Source organism: Erinaceus europaeus, chromosome 8, assembly GCF_950295315.1.
Source record: "Erinaceus europaeus chromosome 8, mEriEur2.1, whole genome shotgun sequence".
NCBI lineage: Eukaryota > Metazoa > Chordata > Mammalia > Eulipotyphla > Erinaceidae > Erinaceus > Erinaceus europaeus.
The window spans coordinates 100,963,679-100,982,977 of record NC_080169.1 but is presented as its reverse complement, the minus strand read 5'-3'; the positions used below and the strand labels follow the sequence as shown (position 1 = coordinate 100,982,977).

Sequence of the window (19,299 nt, the reverse complement as noted above, 5' to 3'; positions counted from 1 at the left end):
TCTGCTGTCTCTTGGCGGCGGCACAAACACTCTCTCTTACTCTCGAACTCTTGAACTCTGGAACTCAGGAACTCTGGCACTCTCGAACTCAGGAACTCTCGGACCCAGGAACTCTGTCTAACTCAGGAACTCAGGAACTCTCCAACTCTGGCACTCTGGAACTCTCGTACTTGAGAGCCCTCTGAAACTCTGGCACACTGGAACTCTCTCTTACTCTGTAACCCTGAAACTCTCGAACTCCGAACTCCGGAACTCAGGAACCCTCTCTCCGGGTTCCTTGGGGCGGGGCCAAGCAGGCCTGCGAAATTAACAGGACTCATCCAATTCTCTTGGCGGGGGAGGGCTAGAACAAACCAATGTAAAGCATACGACAGGGCAGAGCAGTAGCTCAGCCAGTAGAGCAAGTACAGTGGAGGTAATGAATATATATCAGAAAACTGCAAAAAACAAAGTGGCAGTTTTTTTTTTTAATTTATTCCTTTTTTATTGCCCTTGTTGTTTTATTGTGGTAGTTATTATTATTGTTGTTGTTGCTACTGCCTGACTCCCCAGAGTGGCAATTTTAAAATATTGTATGGGGTAATAAAGTTTTTATATTAATAAAAGAAATAATTCACAATAAATATGTAACAGTCATAAACCCTATATATATATATAGTGAACAACAAGTTATAAAGCAGAAACCTTTAGAAAATCAAGAGAAAAGACAAGGACTATCAATTTATCTTCAGTAAAATAGACAAAGTAATGTAATATTTGAGCAGTAGCATTTAATAAAGCTATATCAAGAACCACACTGGATATTATATCAGTATATATGTGCTACCATACTTTCTGGCCAAAGCATAAAAAAGAGTTTAGAAAACTACCAGTAGAACATTTTGACTAAAAAGACAAAGATTTTTTTTTTCCCACATTAATGTATACAGTGTCAGTAATCCCATTCAGTTCCAATCCACTAACTTTTTTTACAGGTTTTTATTGGGTTATTCATTGATCTTAAAGCTATATGGAAAAGTTAATGAGCCTAGAAAAATTTAAGTAAGAGTTGGAGTACTTCCATGTTGATGTTAAGGCTTAGTGATTAAAATATTATGCCCCTGAGCAAGAACAAACCAATTAATGAAACTAACCCAGATAACTGCCGTAGTGTATATAAGGATATACTACATTAACTGAAATAAAAATGAAAATAATGTAGAAGGGGATTAACATGTTTATTTTCAAACAGTGTTACACAGTTATAAAATTTGTTAAATCCTTACTTTGTTACAAATGAATACAAATTGACCATAAAACCCCAGAAGGGAAAAAAAGCACCAATATCCTACTGTTGTATATTAGGTAAGACCCACTGTAGATGAATTTTCAAAGTGCTTAACTTCATAACTACAAAGAAAAGCAAGTCAAATCTATTTTTCTCAATTCTTCTTCAGTAAATAAACATCTAGAATAGTAGTGCTGCTGGGCATATACCAAGGTACACATACTCACACCTATGCCCTTCTGATGGCATCAATGAGTACAACACTGTCATTGAATGCAGTGGGGATAATACATTTTTACTTTAAAGAATGGAAATATGTACTAAAAAATGTTCCAATGTTTTGACCAAATCATTTCAGCTCTATCAATCTCCATAGGGAAGGTGGGGCTATCTGTATGCAAAAATAGCAATCATTATTTATAGTTGCCAACAATTGTGATAATCCAAATGTCCAGAATAAGAGAATGTAAAAATAATGGTATATTTAGCAAATGAAATTATGTATAACAAATCAGGAAATATTTATAATGGAGTTCTATAGGAGAATGATTGGTTACTTTTTTTTTAATTTTAAAAAATATTGTTTAAGATGGGGGTGCAACAGAATGACAGAACATGCCTTGTTTAGATCCCTGATACTGAAGAAGAAGAAGGAGGGGGATACACACACATGAGTTAGACGGTATTAAATCAGTTATGTAAAATCAAAGATATATTGATGTGCTGGCCTATACATTTGAAGATGTTTAAGTTCATGAAATATTTATTTATTTATTTATTCCCTTTTGTTGCCCTTGTTGCTTTATTATTGTAGGTATTATTGTTGTTGTTATTGATGTCGTCATTGTTGGATAGGACAGAGAGAAATGGAGAGAGGAGGGGAAGGCAGAGGGGGAGAGAAAGACAGACACCTGCAGACCTGCATCACTGCCTGTGAAGTGACTCCCCTGCAGGTGGGGAGCCGGGGGCTTGAACCAGGTTGCTTACGCTGGTCCTTGCGCTTTGCGCCACCTGCGCTTAACCTGCTGTGCTACCACCCGACTCCCATGAAATATTTTTAAATGAGTATGTTATCTCTAAGCAATTGAGATTTTGTTTCTTCAACTTCCATTTTTTAAAAATACATATCTGATACCTTAAAAATTAAAAAAACTACTATTTTTTAGTGGTTTCACTGCAAAACTGAGAGAAAGGCTCGGTGTACTTTCTACCTCCATATAGACACAGCTGTCATTCACTGTCAGCAACAGTCTCCTTACACATAAACAAATGTTTGGGTGTCGCCCCAGGTTAAGTGCACATAGTATAAATGCTCAAGGATCCTGGTTCAAGCCCCCAGCTCCCCACTTCACAAGGAAGGAAGCAGGTCTGTAGGTGTTTCTCCCTCCCCCCCCCCTTCCTCTCCTATCTCAATTTCTCTATCCTATCCAACAACAACAAAATGGCCAACAGGAGCATTGGATTCACCGTGCAGTGGTGTTGGCACCAAGCCCCAGTGATAATCCTGAAAGCAAAAAAAAATAAACAAACTAACAAATGTTTTTAAAATATTGGCTCGAGAAGTGACACTGGTGGTAGATTCTTTGCATGCTTCAAATTTAGGTTTGATCCTCATCACTTCATATGACTAATCAGTGCTCTTTAGTCTGTCTTTCGTAAAATAAAATCCTGGGTAGAGGGTAGATAGCATAATGGTTATGCAAACAGACTGTCATGCCTGATGCTCCAAAGTCCCAGGTTCAATCCCTTGCACTACCGTAAACCAGAGCTGAACGGTGCTCTGGTAAAATAAATAAGTCCCACACCAGAGTGCTACAGACGTTTAAGTGATGAACCGACATTGACACATGATTATCACCCAGGGTTCATTCTATACATTAGGGTCCTCTCTCAGTGTGTATTCATGGGTGTGAATAAATGTGTAATGGCATGAATCCATCATTACAGTGTCATACACATTAGTTTTACTTCCCTATAAGTTCTTTCTGCTTTACCCATTCTTCTCCTACCCCAAAACTTTTGACAACTACTGATCTTTTTATTTCCTTCCAAGTTTTCCTTTATCCTGAATATCGTATTGTTGAAATCATACAGTGTGCATAGTCTTTTCATGACTTGATAACTTTTTTTTCCCATTTTTCTTTTTGATAGAAGGTGAGACAGAAAGGAGACATACCTGCAACACTGTTCCATAATTTGTGAAGCTTTCCCCACTGAAAGTGGGGGCCAGGGACTTGAAATTAAGTCCTCACACTTGGTAACATGGGCACTCTGCCAGGTGTACCACTACCGAACCCCGATGATTTATTATTTGTTTATTTATGAGAGAGAGGACCAGAGGATCACTCTGGCACATATGATGCCAGTGATCAAACTTAGGACCCCATTCTTGAGAGTCCCTTGCTTTATCCACTGTGCTACCCCCCAGCCTGCTATAACACATTCATTTTTAGTGCTGAGTACGATTTCATTGTCCAGATGTATCACAGTTTATTCATTTGCCAACTGAAGGGCATCTTGGTTGCTTCCAAGTTTTGGCAATTGTGAATAAAGCTGCTGTAAACATCCACATGCAGGATTTTGTTGGACATAAGCTTGCAACTCTTTTGGGTAATTACCAAGGAACACAATTGCCGGAGCATATGGTGAGAGTCTGTTCAGATTGTGAGGAACTGCCAGACTATCTTCCAAAGTAGCTGTACCATTTTGCATTCCTCCCAGCAGTCAGTGAGAGTTCCTGTTGCTCGGCTTCTTCACTGGCATTTGGTGTTCAGTTCTGAATCCGGGCCAGGCTAAGTTAGTATGTTACTTTTTAAAAATCAAAATGAAAATTAATTTCAGTGGGAGAATGACAAAATAAAGCTCTTTCATTTTGTGCAGTTGGCAAGCTATAGCTCCTCTCCTTCTTCTCCATACCCTACCACTGTGGGACCAATGGAAAGCACCGGATTGAGAGCCCGATACCGCTCTTCACCCACTGTCTACAACTCCCCTACGGGCAAAGAAGACTATATGACAGACCTACGGACTTTGGACACTTTTCTTAGAAGTGAAGAAGAGAAGCAGCATAGAGTTAAGCTTGGTACATTTATATTTTATTTAGACCTAATGTGTCTATATTTTTGGTATCACTACATTTTCCATAGCCTGTTTCAGTTTGATAAGTTTGCCATGTCTTTTACCTTGTGTAGCTTTAGAGAGATACATTTAAAAAAAAAAACAAAAAACTTAAAGGTAATTGACTAAGTTCACCATAAGTAAAAATTGGGATGTAACTGAATTGAGAATTCTGAAACCTTTCATCTTATTAAGATCAAAAGCTTTTTCTTACATGGCAAAGCATAGTTTTTACCTGAAAGTTGAGGCTGTGAAGTATGTTTGAAGAGATGCAAAACAGCAGAGCTTGTTGAAATATAATTGTCTTCTTTCAGGTGACCCTTTGAAAGGTTGATGTGGCAAGGCAACAGTGTGGACTTAATATGGAAGTGCTGCTAATTCTCAACATTTTTGCATTTGTCTTTTATCTTGGGAAACAATGTTAGCAAGTCTTAATGTATTTGGGGTAGATTTGATTATTACAGAGTCAACGTTATTGAGCAGAGTAATGATTTTTCCTCCTCAGGGAACTTGAACAGAAAGCATATTACGGGAGTCAGGCAGTAGCGCAGTGGGTTAAGCACACATGGTGCAAAGTGCAAGGACTAGCATAAGGATCCCAGTTCGAGCCCCCGGCTCCCCACCTGCAGGAGAGTCACTTCACAAATAGTGAAGCAGGACCGCAGGTGTCTATCTTTCTCTCCCCCTCTCTGTCTTCCCCTCCTCTCTCCATTTCTCTCTGTCCTATCCAACAACAACAACATCAGTAACTACAGCAATAAAAAACAACAAGGGCAACAAAAAGGAAAATAAATATTAAAAAAGAAAAAAAAAAAAGCATACTAGGTGCTAAAGCCTGGTGGCCATTAAGAAGTCAGTTATTGGGCCATGGCTCTTTGTGTCACTTGAACTCTCTCCATTGGTTTCTTAATTTAACCTGAAAATGCCACAGATGTCAAAGTAACAAGTCGCTCTTTTTTCATTTATTGGATATACGTTTTCTTTTTAAGTTGAATTATTTTAAGTATGTAAAAAGTCAAACACGGGGTCGGGCGGTGGCGCAGTGGGTTAAGCACACGTGGCGCCACGCAAAGCGCAGGGACCGGCGTAAGGATCCCGGTTCGAGCCCCCGGCTCCCCACCTGCAGGGGAGTCGCTTCACGGGTGGTGAAGCAGGTCTGTAGGTGTCTATCTCTCTCTCCCCTCTCTGTCTGTCTTCCCCATCTCTCTCCATTTCTCTCTGTCCTATCCAACAACAAAGCAATGTCAACAATGGCAATAATAATAACCGCAACGAGGCTGCAACAACTAGGGCAACAAAAAGGGGGGGAAATGGCCTCCAGGAGCGGTGGATTCATGGTGCAGGCACCGAGCCCAGCAATAACCCTGGAGGGAAAAAAAAAAAAAGTCAAACACAACACAAAAGCCAGCCTGTGTTCTCTGCACATAACACTGATACAGTGGTGACTAGTCTCTAGATATTGGGCTTCATATTTGTTCAGTGAGTTGAGCTTCTTGATGGTGTTCTTAAATTCATAAAAATAATTTTTATCATCCCTACCTACAGAGAGAAAGCTTCATAAGCATATGGTTTTATTAGTTAGGTCATACTGGACGTGGCTGGCTCCTTTTGGTATTCTTTATGTTTTTATTTTCTAGCATCACAAGGTATTCCAGACTCATTTTGTACTTTCCTTGGCTAGCCCACAGGAGTTGTGATCTCTGTTAGTAGAGGGTGATTTCAGACATTAGTGTGTAGCTACAGGACTTGCATAATTGATAGGGTGTCATTGGGTGTTCTCAGAAGACAGCTAGGAATTACACATCTCTGCATGCATAAGTCTACATACAAGCACAGATAAATAAATACATCTATATTACATATGAACAACATTGAGTTCCTACTGAAAACTCCAGTTTCAATTGAACTAGTCTCTTCCCTTCCTTTATTTCCAGACCCTTTCTTCAATAGTGAAAAGATGTATTTGTGTGAGAACGAGTGAAAAGGCTGAGAGAGCAAGCTCAGCTCCATGTATGTGGTGCCGGGAATTGAACCGGGGATCTCTGGCTTATTGATAAGTTCTCTGCTCTAGACTGCTAAACACCCTCCGCCCGCCCTTGTGCTTACTTACTTTAATGTAGAACATTTATGCACTCGTGTTTGTTATGTTCTTTTCTTTTATGACACATTTTGAAATGCAGGATTTGTCAGATCATTTTCTCTTTATTGGAATAGGTTAAATATTATTTTGGTAGTACTCTGTTTCTTTCATTGTATCACACCAAGAGCTACATGGTAACATTTTGTCCCTTTTTTAGAAATTGAATCACTTGTTGGGCTGTAGTGCAGCGGGTTAAGTGCACCTGACGCAAAGCACAAGGACCGCCATAAGGATCCCAGCTCCTCGCCTCCAGGGGGGTCGCCTCATGAGTGGTGAAGCAGGTCTGCAGGTGTCTATCTTTCTCTCCCCCCCCCCCCCGTCTTCCCCTCCTCTCTCCATTTCTCTCTGTCCTATCCAACAACGAGAACAATAATAACTACAGCGATTAAACAAGGGCAACAAAGGGGAATGAATGAATAAATAAATAAATAAAATTGAATCGCTTAGTCAAAGTGATAGCAGCCTGACTTCTCCCAAGCCCGTCCCATTTTGTAATTATTAGTCTACAGCTTGGGCTTGGGAATTCTTTGTTTTTGAGATACTTGTGACTATCCTTGTTTTCCCAGCAGTATCAGATTCAGTAGTTGTAACATCCATCAATACGCCTTTTCTGAATGAGTTAATAGAGTGGTAGTTACAAAATAATGGCTTTCTAATACTTAATTTCTTCTACAGTTAGTAGTTTGGGATTCTTCTCTAAAGAAAAGCAGTTTATTTCTTGTCCCCGAGTCTGTTTATTATAATCACTGTGGACTCCTGTATAATTCTTCAGCAGTGTATCTAAATTGCTGTTTAACTCATTCAGTTTTTAATTTGTTGTGGCTCTCTCAAATTTTATTTGATTCTCTTTCAAACATAGCTGATTTGAAGGATCTTATTTTCTTAAATTTTCAGTTAGTTTTCCCCCCAGAAATTACTGAAAGCATACTTTGAGACTCAGTCCATTAGTTCAGTTATCTCAAATTCTTGGAAGTTAAGTACTCTTTTTTTTTTTTTTTTTAATTTGTTGCCTCTTACGCTTGCTAGTTTGTTTCCCTGTGATTTTTTTGTTATTATGGGTTTTTTTTTTTTTTTTTGGTCTTTTTTGGTAAGCACATCTTCAGTTAAGTTTTCCTGTGCCTTCTCTAGCTTAGTAAGGCTAGATGGAAACCTTGTGTCTTACCAGTTTTGCATTTGCCTGGGCCAGTCGCTTAAGTAGTGTCATGGGCTTGTATCATCACTGACTTGAACTCACTTTAAAAAAAAAAAAAATGGCAGCAACTCATAGAGTCTAGGATGTGTGCCTGTGGTTCCCAGTTGAGTCTCTAGAACAACATATACCAGAGTGATACTCTAGCTTCTCTGTCTCGTATTAAGCAGATAAAGTAAATGTGTGTCTCTACTGTTCATGTTTGGAGGTTCTTAGACTTTCGGGTAGTGTAAATGGCCCCTCTAAACCCATGTGTGGATGTCTATAATCTCAGGATTTAAAATTATATCTCCTAACAAACCTGATTAACTTTCCTGGTGCCAATGAGCATTGAGAATGTGTCCCTTTGAGGTGCCTATTGGGTCCACATTCTTTATTTCCTGTTCTCACTTGAGTTCTGAAATCCTAGCTGATAGATTTCCCAAGGAGCACCCACAGTATCCGTTTTTCAAATTCTTCATTTGTCAATACTAGGGATTCCTCTTACCTTCTAACAAACTCCAATATTCACCTGGATGGAATGTCTTTTTTAATAGATACGTTTTTGAATTTATATTGAGAGACTTGGGGTTACCTGTCGTGTTATGTTGCCAGATTCCCAAATCTTTTAATATTTATTTTATTTATTTTCCCCTTTTTTGTTGCCCTTGTTTTATTGTTATGGTTATTATTGTTGTTGATGTTGTTGTTATTGGCTAGGACAGAGAAATGGAGAGAGATGGGGAAGACAGAGGGGGAGAGAAAGATAGACATACAGATCTGCTTCACCGCCTGTGAAGTGATTCCCCTGCAGGTAGGGAGCTGGGGGCTTGAACCAGGATCGTTATGCCATCCTTGGGCTTTGCACCATGTGCACTTAACCCACTGAGCTACCACCTGACCCCCAGATTCCCAAATCATTGTGTGCTTTGATTCTTAAACCTTTGGGCTTCTCCAGCTTCAGAATTTGTACTGTTTTGTTGTTGGCAGTGATGGTTATTAGAGAGAGGTCCAATTTAGTCACTGATTGCTGTACATGTTGCTTTTAATTTCACTTATAGTTATAGTAGATACTAAAACTTACTGTTTTTCTTCTATATAAAATGTGTGTCATCTAAAACCAGTTATCATTAAAACTTTTCAGGGGTTGGGCGGTAGTGCAGTGGGTTAAGCAAAGTGCAAGGACCAGCTTAAGGATCCCGGTACCAGCCCCTGGCTCCCCACCTGAAAGGTGGTCGATTCACAAGAGGTAAAGCAAGTCTGCATGTGTCTATCTTTCTCTCCCCCTCTCTGTCTTCCAGTTCTCTCTCTATTTCTCTGTCCTGTTTAACAACAGTGACAGCAACAACAACGATAAACAACAAGGGCAACAAAGGGGGGAAAAAGTGGCCACCAGGAGCAGTGGATTCGTAGTGCAGGCACCATGCCCCAGCAGTAGCCCTGGAGGCAACAAAAAAAACCTTTTCTCACAGTCATATTTTCTCTCAGAAAACCTGGTTATCATTTTTTGAGTCGAGTCAAGTCAATCCCATCAAAATAGGATTGCTCTGTGCTCTATCATAATGTTGCCTACTTTTAATCCCTATTTATGGAATAGTTTGCATTAGTTCGGAATTTCTTTTCTTGATACTGACTCATTCCTGTAAGTCAATTTATTCAGAAATTCTACCTGAAATTTTAACTTTACATCAGGGGTTCTTTTGCTCTACATAATTATGTATTTTTATGTCAGCATGAAAGATGCTACTCTCCTTAATCTACTAGCACAAGACTCACTAATTACAAGGTTTCAAGTCCATGAATTGAAATACTGCCAGATATCCCTTTCATATCTCTTCTTCTGTGCCTATAGACACCACAAGAAAGCCAGTTTTATTATTTTTTAAATATTGATTTCCTTTTTGTTGCCCTTGTTGTTTTTTTATTGTTGTTGTAGTTATTATTGTTGATGTCGTCATTGTTGGATATGACAGAGAGAAATGGAGAGAGAAGGGGAAGACAGAGAGGAGGAGAGAAAGATAGACACCTGCAGACCTGCTTCACCGCCTGTGAAGTGACTCCCCTGCAGGTGGGGAGCTGGGGGCTTGAACGCTTAACCCACTGCGCCACCACCTGACTTCCCAATTTTATTATTTTGTAATTCTTCCTTTTAGAAGTGCTGCTAAGATTAAAAAACAAACAAACAAACAAACAAAAAACGTGTGTATGGCTTGTATTATCAGTTGAACTCTGGGGGGGGAATACAAGTTCTTTATAGATATCCTAGAATTTTTCATTGAAAACTTGCTTTAAATTCAGATGCTGTGCTAATTACTTGAGAAAAAATACTCTGCCCTCAACTTTTACTTGGTAAAAGAGACAAACTCTCACCTGACCCACCTGCAGAGAAATTGCTTCACAGGTAGTGAAGCCAGCCTGCAGGTGTCTGTCTATCTTTCTCTCCCCATCTCTGTCTTCCTCTCCTCTCTTCATTTCTCTCTGCCCTATCCAGCAACAACAATAATACAGCAAGGGCAACAAAAAGGAAAATAAATAAACAAATTAAAAAAAAAAAAAAAAAGAAAACCTCTGCACAATGGCCGGCTTAATGATCCCGGTTTGAGTTCCGGCTCCCCACCTGCAGGGGAGTCACTTCACAGGTGGTGAAGCAGGTCTGCAGGTGTGTGTCTTTCCCCCTCTGTCTTCCCTTCCTCTCTCCATTTCTCTTTGTCCTATCCAACAACGAACAACATCAACAATAACAATAACCACAACAAGGACAACAAAGAGGGGTGGGGAATGGCCTCCAGGAGCAGTGGATTCATGGTGCAGGCACTGAGCCCCAGCAATAACCCTGGAGGCAAAAAAAAAAAAAAGCCCTCTCACCTACAGAGAGGCTACCGAGGTAGAAATTGAGGGTGGGGCTAGGTAGCATAATGTTTATGCAAAGAAACTCTTATGCCTGAAGCTTCAAAATTCCAAATTCAATCCCCTGCCCACCATAAGCCAGAGCTGAGCAGTGCTTTGGTTAAAAAAAGGGGGGGGGGGGTTGATATAGGATTAGTTCCTTATATGTTACTCTGTGCCTTTCCTAAAGGTTTACAAATTTAGAAGTATACTCAGTTCTTTTAATACAACACAGGAATTATTTCAAACTATCAATAGAATGAGTGCATTTGATACACAGAGTATTTTGGCTACTGGTTAGCTACTGTCCCAAAGAATATTTCTTTATGGGAGGCTGTCATTATTAGCCCACTTTTAAAATGAGAGCAAGGGACTCTGTTAGCCCTAAAAATTACTTTTTTCTTTTTTTGGGTGGGGGGTGAGGCACAGCGGGTTAAGCACACATGGTGCAAAGCGCATGAGCAAGGATTCCGGTTCGAGGCCCCGGCTCACCACCTGCAGGGGAGTCACTTCACAGGCGGTGAAGCAGGTCTGTAGGCATCTTTCTCTCCGTCTCTCTGTCTTCCCCTCCTCTCTCCATTTCTCTCTGTCCTATCCAACAACAATGACATCAGTGACAACAATAATAACTACAACAATAAAAAAGGCAACAAAAAGGAATAAATAAATATTAAAAAAATTAATTTTATTTCGAAAAAAATACTTGTTTTTTTTGTCACTAATTCATTTGAAAGTCTTAGAGGGTGAAACAAGCTGGGTTTTTTTTTACATAAAAAAAAAATAAACACTTGCAAAACCAAGATGCAGCACAGTGACTACAGCATTGGACTAGGGGGCATAGGGTACTGTGTTCAACCCCTATCATCTCACATGTGCCAGAGTGACGATGCCCTTGTGTTTTTTTTTTTCTCTCTCTCTCCCTCTCTCATCAATGAGTAAACAAAATCTTTAAAAGTAACCACTTGACCCATTTACAGTTCCTCTGGTTAAGAACTTGATGTTGCTCAGAAACTGTTCCAATTAGCACAAGCAGCTCATGTTCTTAAAAAAAAAGCAATGTCAGAGAGAGGAAGGAGAGAAACTTCCTTGAGTCTTGGTCTTCCTTCACTGCCATTGCTGAGGAACTTAGATACATGTGGTGTTCATGTGCTAGCTCCGGAGAACAGTATCTCCCTTAACTGACTGATACTCTTTACATTAATCTTCATAGGGAGCCCAGATTCTGCCTCACCATCCAGCAGTCCTACTTTCTGGAACTACAGTCGTTCTGTGGGAGATTATGCACAAACCCTAAAGAAGTTTCAGTATCAGCTTGCCTGTAGATCTCAGGCCCCCTGTGCTAACAAAGATGAAGCAGATCTCAGCTCTAAACAAGCTGCAGAAGAGGTAATGGAAAATAAAAATGCCTTGGTACGTGTGATTTATAGATTGTTAGAAAGTCTTCTACTTGTGGAACTTTATTTTTCTATAACCTCCACTTGTACGGGCTGGAAACATAAATCTTGGACGTGTTAACCAGTGTGAAGGTTCCTCTCTTACTCACATACCTAACACTGAGTTATTATATGATTTCCTCTTATGACATGTAGTTGACAGTAATGTACTGCCTAAAACACTTTTCTGCATTCATTACCAAAAGAGCTTTCAAGTGTCTTATTGTACGTGACATATACAGGACTTGCTTTTTAAAATATGTTTGGATTAGAACATTGGCAGTGTGTAACTTCATCAGTTTAATACATAATGCAGGATTTCATTTCTGCCTTTAAAAAGCTAGAAGAGTGGGGGCCAGGTAGTGGCTCCCTGGTTAAGTGCTCACATTACAGTGTGCAAGGACCCAGGTTCAAGCCCCTGGTCCCCACCTGCATGGGGAAAGCTTCATAAGCGGCAGAGCAGTGCTTCACATGTCTCTCTGTCTCTCTCCCTCTCTCAGTCTCTTCCCCCTCCCCTTTCAATTTCTCTCTGTCTCTATCCAATAATAAAAAAATAAATAAAAATATATTTTTTAAAAACTAGAAGAGTGTATTCTTTAAACATGTCAACATAAGGAATTTTAAAGCTATATCTGTATATGGACAGCAACCAAATGGGTAATACTGTTTATTAGGTCAGTACTGATGTTTGAGAAGAATGTTTCCAGAATATTACAGCTATTTTTTAAGGTAAGAGAAAGACTTAGGGCAAGATTTCTTCACTGGTTACTCATTTTTAACTTATTTTTAATAGGTTTGGGCAAGAGTGACTATGAATAGACAACTTCTTGATCATATGGACTCATGGACAGCTAAATTCAGAAATGTAAGTTCTGATATTATTTCTGATTACTATTAGTGCCAGTTAATATGCAGAGTGTGCTATTAGAAAGAATGTCAGGGAGCTGAGGAGACAGCATAATGGTTATCCATGTTATCCAAAAGACTTCCATGTGTGAGGCTCTGAGGTCCCACATTTCATCCCCAACACCTCCATAAGCCTGAACTGAGTGGTGTTCTGGTCTCTTTTTCTCTCTGTGTGTGTGTGTGTGTGTGTGTGTGTGTGTGTGTGTGTGTGTGTGTGTGTGTATCTTTCTCGTTAAAATATACATATTAAGAAGGGAAAAAAGAATTTCAGGGTGTTGTAGTTATTAGATTATCAGAGTTCATTATTACTAACAGTATAACACAGACTGAGCAGCAGCACACCCAACTGAGCGCACACTTGCCATGTGCAAGGACCCGGATTCACAGTATAACACAGGCTGAGCAGCTGCACACCCAGCTGAGCGCACACTTGCCATGTGCAAGGACCCGGATTCACAGTATAACACAGGCTGAGCAGCTGCACACCCAGCTGAGCGCACACTTGCCATGTGCAAGGACCCGGATTCACAGTATAACACAGGCTGAGCAGCAGCACACCCAGCTGAGCGCACACTTGCCATGTGCAAGGACCCGGATTCAAGCCCCTGGTCCATGCCTGGGTGGGTGCAGTGCTGTAGTTGTCTCTTTCTCTCTCCCTCTCTGTCTTTTCCCTCTCCTCTCACCTGCTCTCTGTCCTCTCAAATAAAAAGAAAAAAAGGTGGGCAGGAATGGCTGCAGGAGTGAGGTCTTCTTTGTGCAGGCACTGAGCCTCAGCAATAATGGGGGGGGGGGGGCGGTGAAGCATGGTGCGGATGGTTTGTATATCCTTAACATTATTTTATTAATTTCCCCTCCATATTTAGTGAATGAATGTCTTTTTTTTTTGTTTGTTCTTTTTTTTTTTTAATTTTTACTTACAAAAAGGAAACACTGACAAAACCATAGGATAAGAGGGGTACAATTCCACACAGTTCCCACCACCAGAACTCTGTATCCCATCCCCTTCCCTGATAGCTTTCCTATTCTTTAGCCCTCTGGGAGTGTGGACCCAGGGTCATTATGTGGTGCAGAAGGTGGGAGGTCTGGCTTCTGCAATTGCTCCCCCGCTAAACGTGGCCATTGACAGGTCGATCCATACTCCCAGCCTGTCTCTCTCTTTCCCTAGTGGGGCAGGCAGAGCTCTGGTGAGTCAGGACTCCAGGACACATTGGTGGAGTCATCTTTTTCATTCAAAGAGAAAGTTCTGTTGTCTATGCCCAGATAAACTGAGTCCTCCTGATCTCATTCAAACAGAGGAGACACTTAAGCACCAGAGCTTCTCTCCAGTACCCTGGCCTCTTGTATGTGCTGCCGGGCTCAAACCTAGACCTCTCAAGGGGCAAGGCAATTGCCTCACCCAGTGAGTGAGATTTCTCTCTCTAGCCCCTTAGTGCCATTTCATTAGCTAAAACGATCTTGTTCCCTTCCCTGTTAACTCAACTTTATTCTTAAGAGCTTTTCTCAGAATTTACTAGGTGTCTAGAATTGTAAGGGGGTATCTGGGGAAGAGGCTCAGTGGGTAGAGTGCAGGATTTGTCTGCCTGAGGCTCGACGTTCAATCTCCAAATATGGCAGTGGATCAGTGCTTTTACTCTCTCTCACCAAGAAAAAAATATAATTGCCACAGGGTTGTCAAATGGCAATTGCCTTGGCATTTGAGATGTCCAAGTTTGAGCCTGGCACCACATACAAGGCATCAGGGTCTCGGGGGAAGCTCTGGTGCTATAATGGCTCTCCCTGTCAGATGGAGTGTTCTGTTTGTCTGGCCATAGACAACTTAACTTAGATAAGCACGAGCCTTCACGGTGAATCCACTGCCCCTAGCAGCCTTATTTTTTTTTCCTCTTTGTTTTGTTTTCCCATAGAGATAGAAATTGAAAAGTGGGAGAGAGAGGGGGGAAAGACACCTACAGCACTGCTTCACTATTCATGAAGCCCTGGCTTAATTAACCAGGCCACTGTGCATGGAAATGTGTGTTCTACCAGATGTGCCATCACTGGGCCCCCAAATAAATCTAAAAAAAAAAAAATTTTAGTGATCTGTGAGGTAGCACAATAGAGTATCTAAACTGCAAACATGAAATCCTGAGTTGAGTCCCCAGCATCATTTATGCCAGAGGGATGCTCTTGTGTTCATATTCTCCTCTCTCTCTCTCTCTCTCTCTCTCTCTCCCTCTCTCCCTTTCCTTCTCCTTCCTTCACAGTAATAAATAAAGCCAAGGTAAGGAAATCCAGTCCAGAGTGATATTCTGGTTCTCTCTTTCTTTCAGTAATAAGTCTTTAAAATAAAAATGAAATTTAATTTAAAAGACTTAAGTGAGATCAGAGGGAGCATAAATAATGGTTCTGTGAAAGGCTTTCATGCCTGAGGCTCTGTGGTCCCAGGTTGAATTCTCAGCACTATCATAAGCTAGAGCTGAGAAGTGCTATGGTTAAAAAATAATAAAAGGGGGCACCAGGTGGTTGCGAAGTGCAAGGACCTGCGCCAGGATCCCATTTCGAGCCCCCAGCTCCCCACCTGCAAGGGGGTCTCCTCACAAGTGATGTAGTAGGTCTGCAGGTGTCTATCTTTCTCTCCCCCCTCTGTCTTCCCTCCTCTCTCCATTTCTCTCTGTCCTATCCAACAACAATAATACTAACAATAATATTAACAACAATAAACAAGGGCAACAAAAGGGGAAAAAGATTTTTAAAATAATAATAATAGAGAGTAAAAAGAATAAAGTGTATATTTAGAATTGAATTGTGAGAGGACAAAACAAAAAAGAGGCCCTTGGGAGTAGCGCGGTAGCGCAGCGGATTAAGCGCACACGGCACAAAGCACAAGGACCGATGTTAGGACCCTGTTCGGTGTTAGGACCCCGTTGGAACCCCTGACTCCCCACCTGCAGGGGAGTCGCTTCACAAGCGGTCTGCACGTGGTCTCTCGATCTCTCTCTGTCCTGTCCCACAACAATGACATCAATAACAACAACAATAATAACTACAACAATAATAGCAACAAAAGGTAATAAATAAATAAATAAATAAATATACATATATATATATGAAGAGGCCCTTACCTCATTGGTTATAGAAGATAATACGAGGCAAGGTACAACAGAATAGTTATGCAGATGACTTTCATGCCTGACACTTCAAGGTTACAGGTTCAACCCCCTGCACCACTATCAACCAAAACTGAGCAGTGCTCTGGTCTCTCTTTGTATCTTTCTCTCTGACATTGAGATAAATCAAATATTTGAGAGAGAGAGAGAGAGAATGCAGGCTTGAAGATGCTGGTTTCTTTTCCTCTGGGTTGAGAAAATCATCACCTGCATATGCGGTGTGAGTGAGTCCCTTTTTCAGCCCTGCCTCTCCCTACCACCCTCAACGGTACCTGTGTGGCCCAAGTCCTGCTGGTTCAGTCGGCTCTGCTTAGGGTCTGTGGAGGATGCTACTTCTTCCACTGTTTCCTACATGCTTATTCATCCATTCATTTTCATCTTCTCAAAACATATTGAAAGCCCAAGGGCTCTCCTATTATTCTCTTAGTATCATTTAAACAGTGTATTAGAAGGGAGTGGTGAAAGTTAACAGCCTACTTTCTTGAACCAAAAGTTGTAAAAAAAAATAAAATAAAATAAGAAATAATAATAGTTAGCTTTTAAAAATTGTGTTTAAGGGAGTCGGGCTGTAGCGCAGCGGGTTAAGCGCAGGTGGCGCAAAGCACAAGGACTGGCATAAGGATCCCGGTTCGAACCCCGGCTCCCCACCTGCAGGGGAGTCGCTTCACAGGCGGTGAAGCAGGTCTGCAGGTGTCTATCTTTCTCTCCTTCTCTCTGTCTTCCCTTCCTCTCTCCATTTCTCTCTGTCCTATCCAACAACAACAACAATAATAACTACAACAATAAAACAACAAGGGCAACAAAAGGGAATAAATAAATAAAATAAATATAAAAAAAAATTTTTAAATAATAAAAAAAAAATTGTGTTTAAGGGCAGAGGGTAGATAGCATAATGGTTATGCAAACAAGACTCTCATGCCTGAGGCTTCAAAGTCCCAGGTTCAATCCCCCAAACCACCATAAGCCAGAGATGAACAGTGCTCTGGTTTTAAAAAAAAAAATGTGTTTAAAGACTCTGGAGGGAGTCGGGCTGTGGCGCAGCGGGTTAAGCGCACGTGGCGTAAAGCACAAGGACCATCGTAAGAATCCCGGTTCCAGCCCCTAGCTCCCCACCTGCAGGGGAGTCGCTTCACTGGTCGTGAAGCAGGTCTGCAGGTGTCTTTCTCTCCCCCTCTCTGTCTTCCCCTCCTCTCTATTTCTCTCTGTCCTATCCAACAACAACGGCATCAATAACAACAACAATAATAACTATAACAATAGAACAAGGGCACTAAAAGGGATAATAAGTAAATATTTAAAAAAAAAAAAAAAAAAAGACTCTGAGATGGGTAGGGAGGAGAGTACAGGTCCAAAAAGGATGACAGAGGACCTAGTGGGGGTTGTATTGTTATGTGGAAAACTGAGAAATGTTATGCAAGTACAAAGTATTGTATTTACTGTTGAATGTAAAACATTAATCCCCCAATAAAGAAATTTTTTTTTAATGTGTAAAGTATTCACTCATGCATTTCGGAAGTAAGATGTTGATTGCTCTCCTGGACCTGTTGGATCAGTTTATTGTAGCCAAAGAGGGACTGGCAGATGTGTTAGTAAGTGTTGGACAGGGTATTATTTTACTCTCCTATCTGCCCAATACTTATTGTTATTTAAATGATGGTAAGAGAGTAAAAAAGGAAGCCCCTTGTGTGTCTGTACTGCATCCTTTCCACCATAGACGTGTTTCAAATGCTGATGTAAAAATCTGTGGAGGGGGGAGTCGGGCTGTAGCTCAGCGGGTTAAGCGCAGGTGGCGCAAAGCACAAGGACTGGCATAAGGATCCCGGTTCTAACCCCGGCTCCCCACCTGCAGGGGAGTCGCTTCACAGGCAGTGAAGCAGGTCTGCAGGTGTCTATCTTTCTCTCCTCCTCTCTGTCTTCCCCTCCTCTCTCCATATCTCTCTGTCCTATCCAACAACAATGACAACAATAACTACAACAATAAAACAACAAGGGCAACAAAAAGGAATAAATAAATAAAATAAATGTAAAAAAATTTTTAAAAAAAATCTGTGGAGGATTAGCTTAGAAGAAATACAAACAGGATGCCTTATTGTGTGAATTCCTTAGGTGACAGTATTCTGAAGTCGAGGTTGTATGTTAAGTTTTTTAATTTATTTCTTTTTTTTTAATATTTATTTGTTTATTCCCTTTTGTTGCCCTTGTTGTTTTATTGTTGTAGTTATTGTTGTTGTTGTTGTTGTTGTTGATGCTGTTGTTGGATAGGACAGAAAGAAATGGAGAGAGGAGGGGAAACAGAGAGGTAAAGAAAGACAGACACCTGCAGACCTGCTTCACCACCTGTGAAGTGACTCCCCTGCAGGTGGGGAGCCGGAGATTGGAACTGGGATCCTTCCACTGGTCCTTGTGCTTGGTGCCATGTGCACTTAACCCGCTTTGCTACCACCGACTCCCTTATTTATTTATTTATTTTTTAAGCAAAGCCAGTGAGCTAACTCACCTGAGATAAGTGTTTGCTTTGCTATTCACATCACCCAGCTCAGATTCATGACACTAGAGAGAGTTTAGGTTATGCAGTCTCTGTCTGTCTCTCTGTGTGTCTCTCTCTATCTTATCTGTCTGTCTGTCATGCTAACTGAAAAAGCCAACTTAGAATAGTGAATCCCAAATGGATGGATGGATGGATGCATGGATGGATGATGGATGGCAGTTGTAGAGTTCAATTCCTGTTACTACTGTATGCCAGGGTAGAGCAGTGTTCTGGCCTCTCTGCTTTTCTCTCCTTCTCTTATGAAAATCAGTGGTATTAAAAAAAAAAAAAATGAAGAGCAATGCACACATCTATGTGTTTTTGTATTACCTCCAACAGAGTGGTTGGTGCTCAGTAATGAGCCAGCCACATTAATAATTCTGGAGCACAGCCTATGAATAGTCACTAATTGGGGGAGAGTCTAGAAATAGCTTCCTGAGAATCCCGGTGTTGCCAGCATAGCAAATTTGCTGCTAAGTTGATTACTTAAAAAGTTCAGTTTTCAAAGATTTTTTTAAATTTATTTTATTTAAAAATTGTATAAGGTCTGTATTTTATCCAAAACTTTTTCCATTCATTTGATGATTATAAACACAATCATGAGGGGCTGGATGGTAGCACACCTGACTGAGCACATATGTTACTGTGCACAAAGACCCAGGTTCGAGCCCTTGGCCCCCACCTGGAGGGGGAAAGTTTTGCAAGTGTT

At 40.8% G+C, this 19,299-nt stretch overlaps 1 protein-coding gene across 5 annotated transcripts in view; it reads left to right on the top strand.

The window, feature by feature from the left end:
- Positions 1–19,299, top strand: part of TMEM209 (transmembrane protein 209) — a 46,369-nt gene that overhangs the window by 7,292 nt on the left and 19,778 nt on the right. For all 5 annotated transcript variants that reach the window (XM_060196555.1, XM_060196557.1, XM_060196556.1 and 2 more), the window contains exons 6-8: positions 4,148–4,349; positions 11,789–11,964; positions 12,805–12,876. In XM_060196555.1, coding sequence (XP_060052538.1) covers positions 4,148–4,349; positions 11,789–11,964; positions 12,805–12,876 — 450 coding nt within the window. The remainder of the gene's footprint in view (positions 1–4,147; positions 4,350–11,788; positions 11,965–12,804; positions 12,877–19,299) is intronic.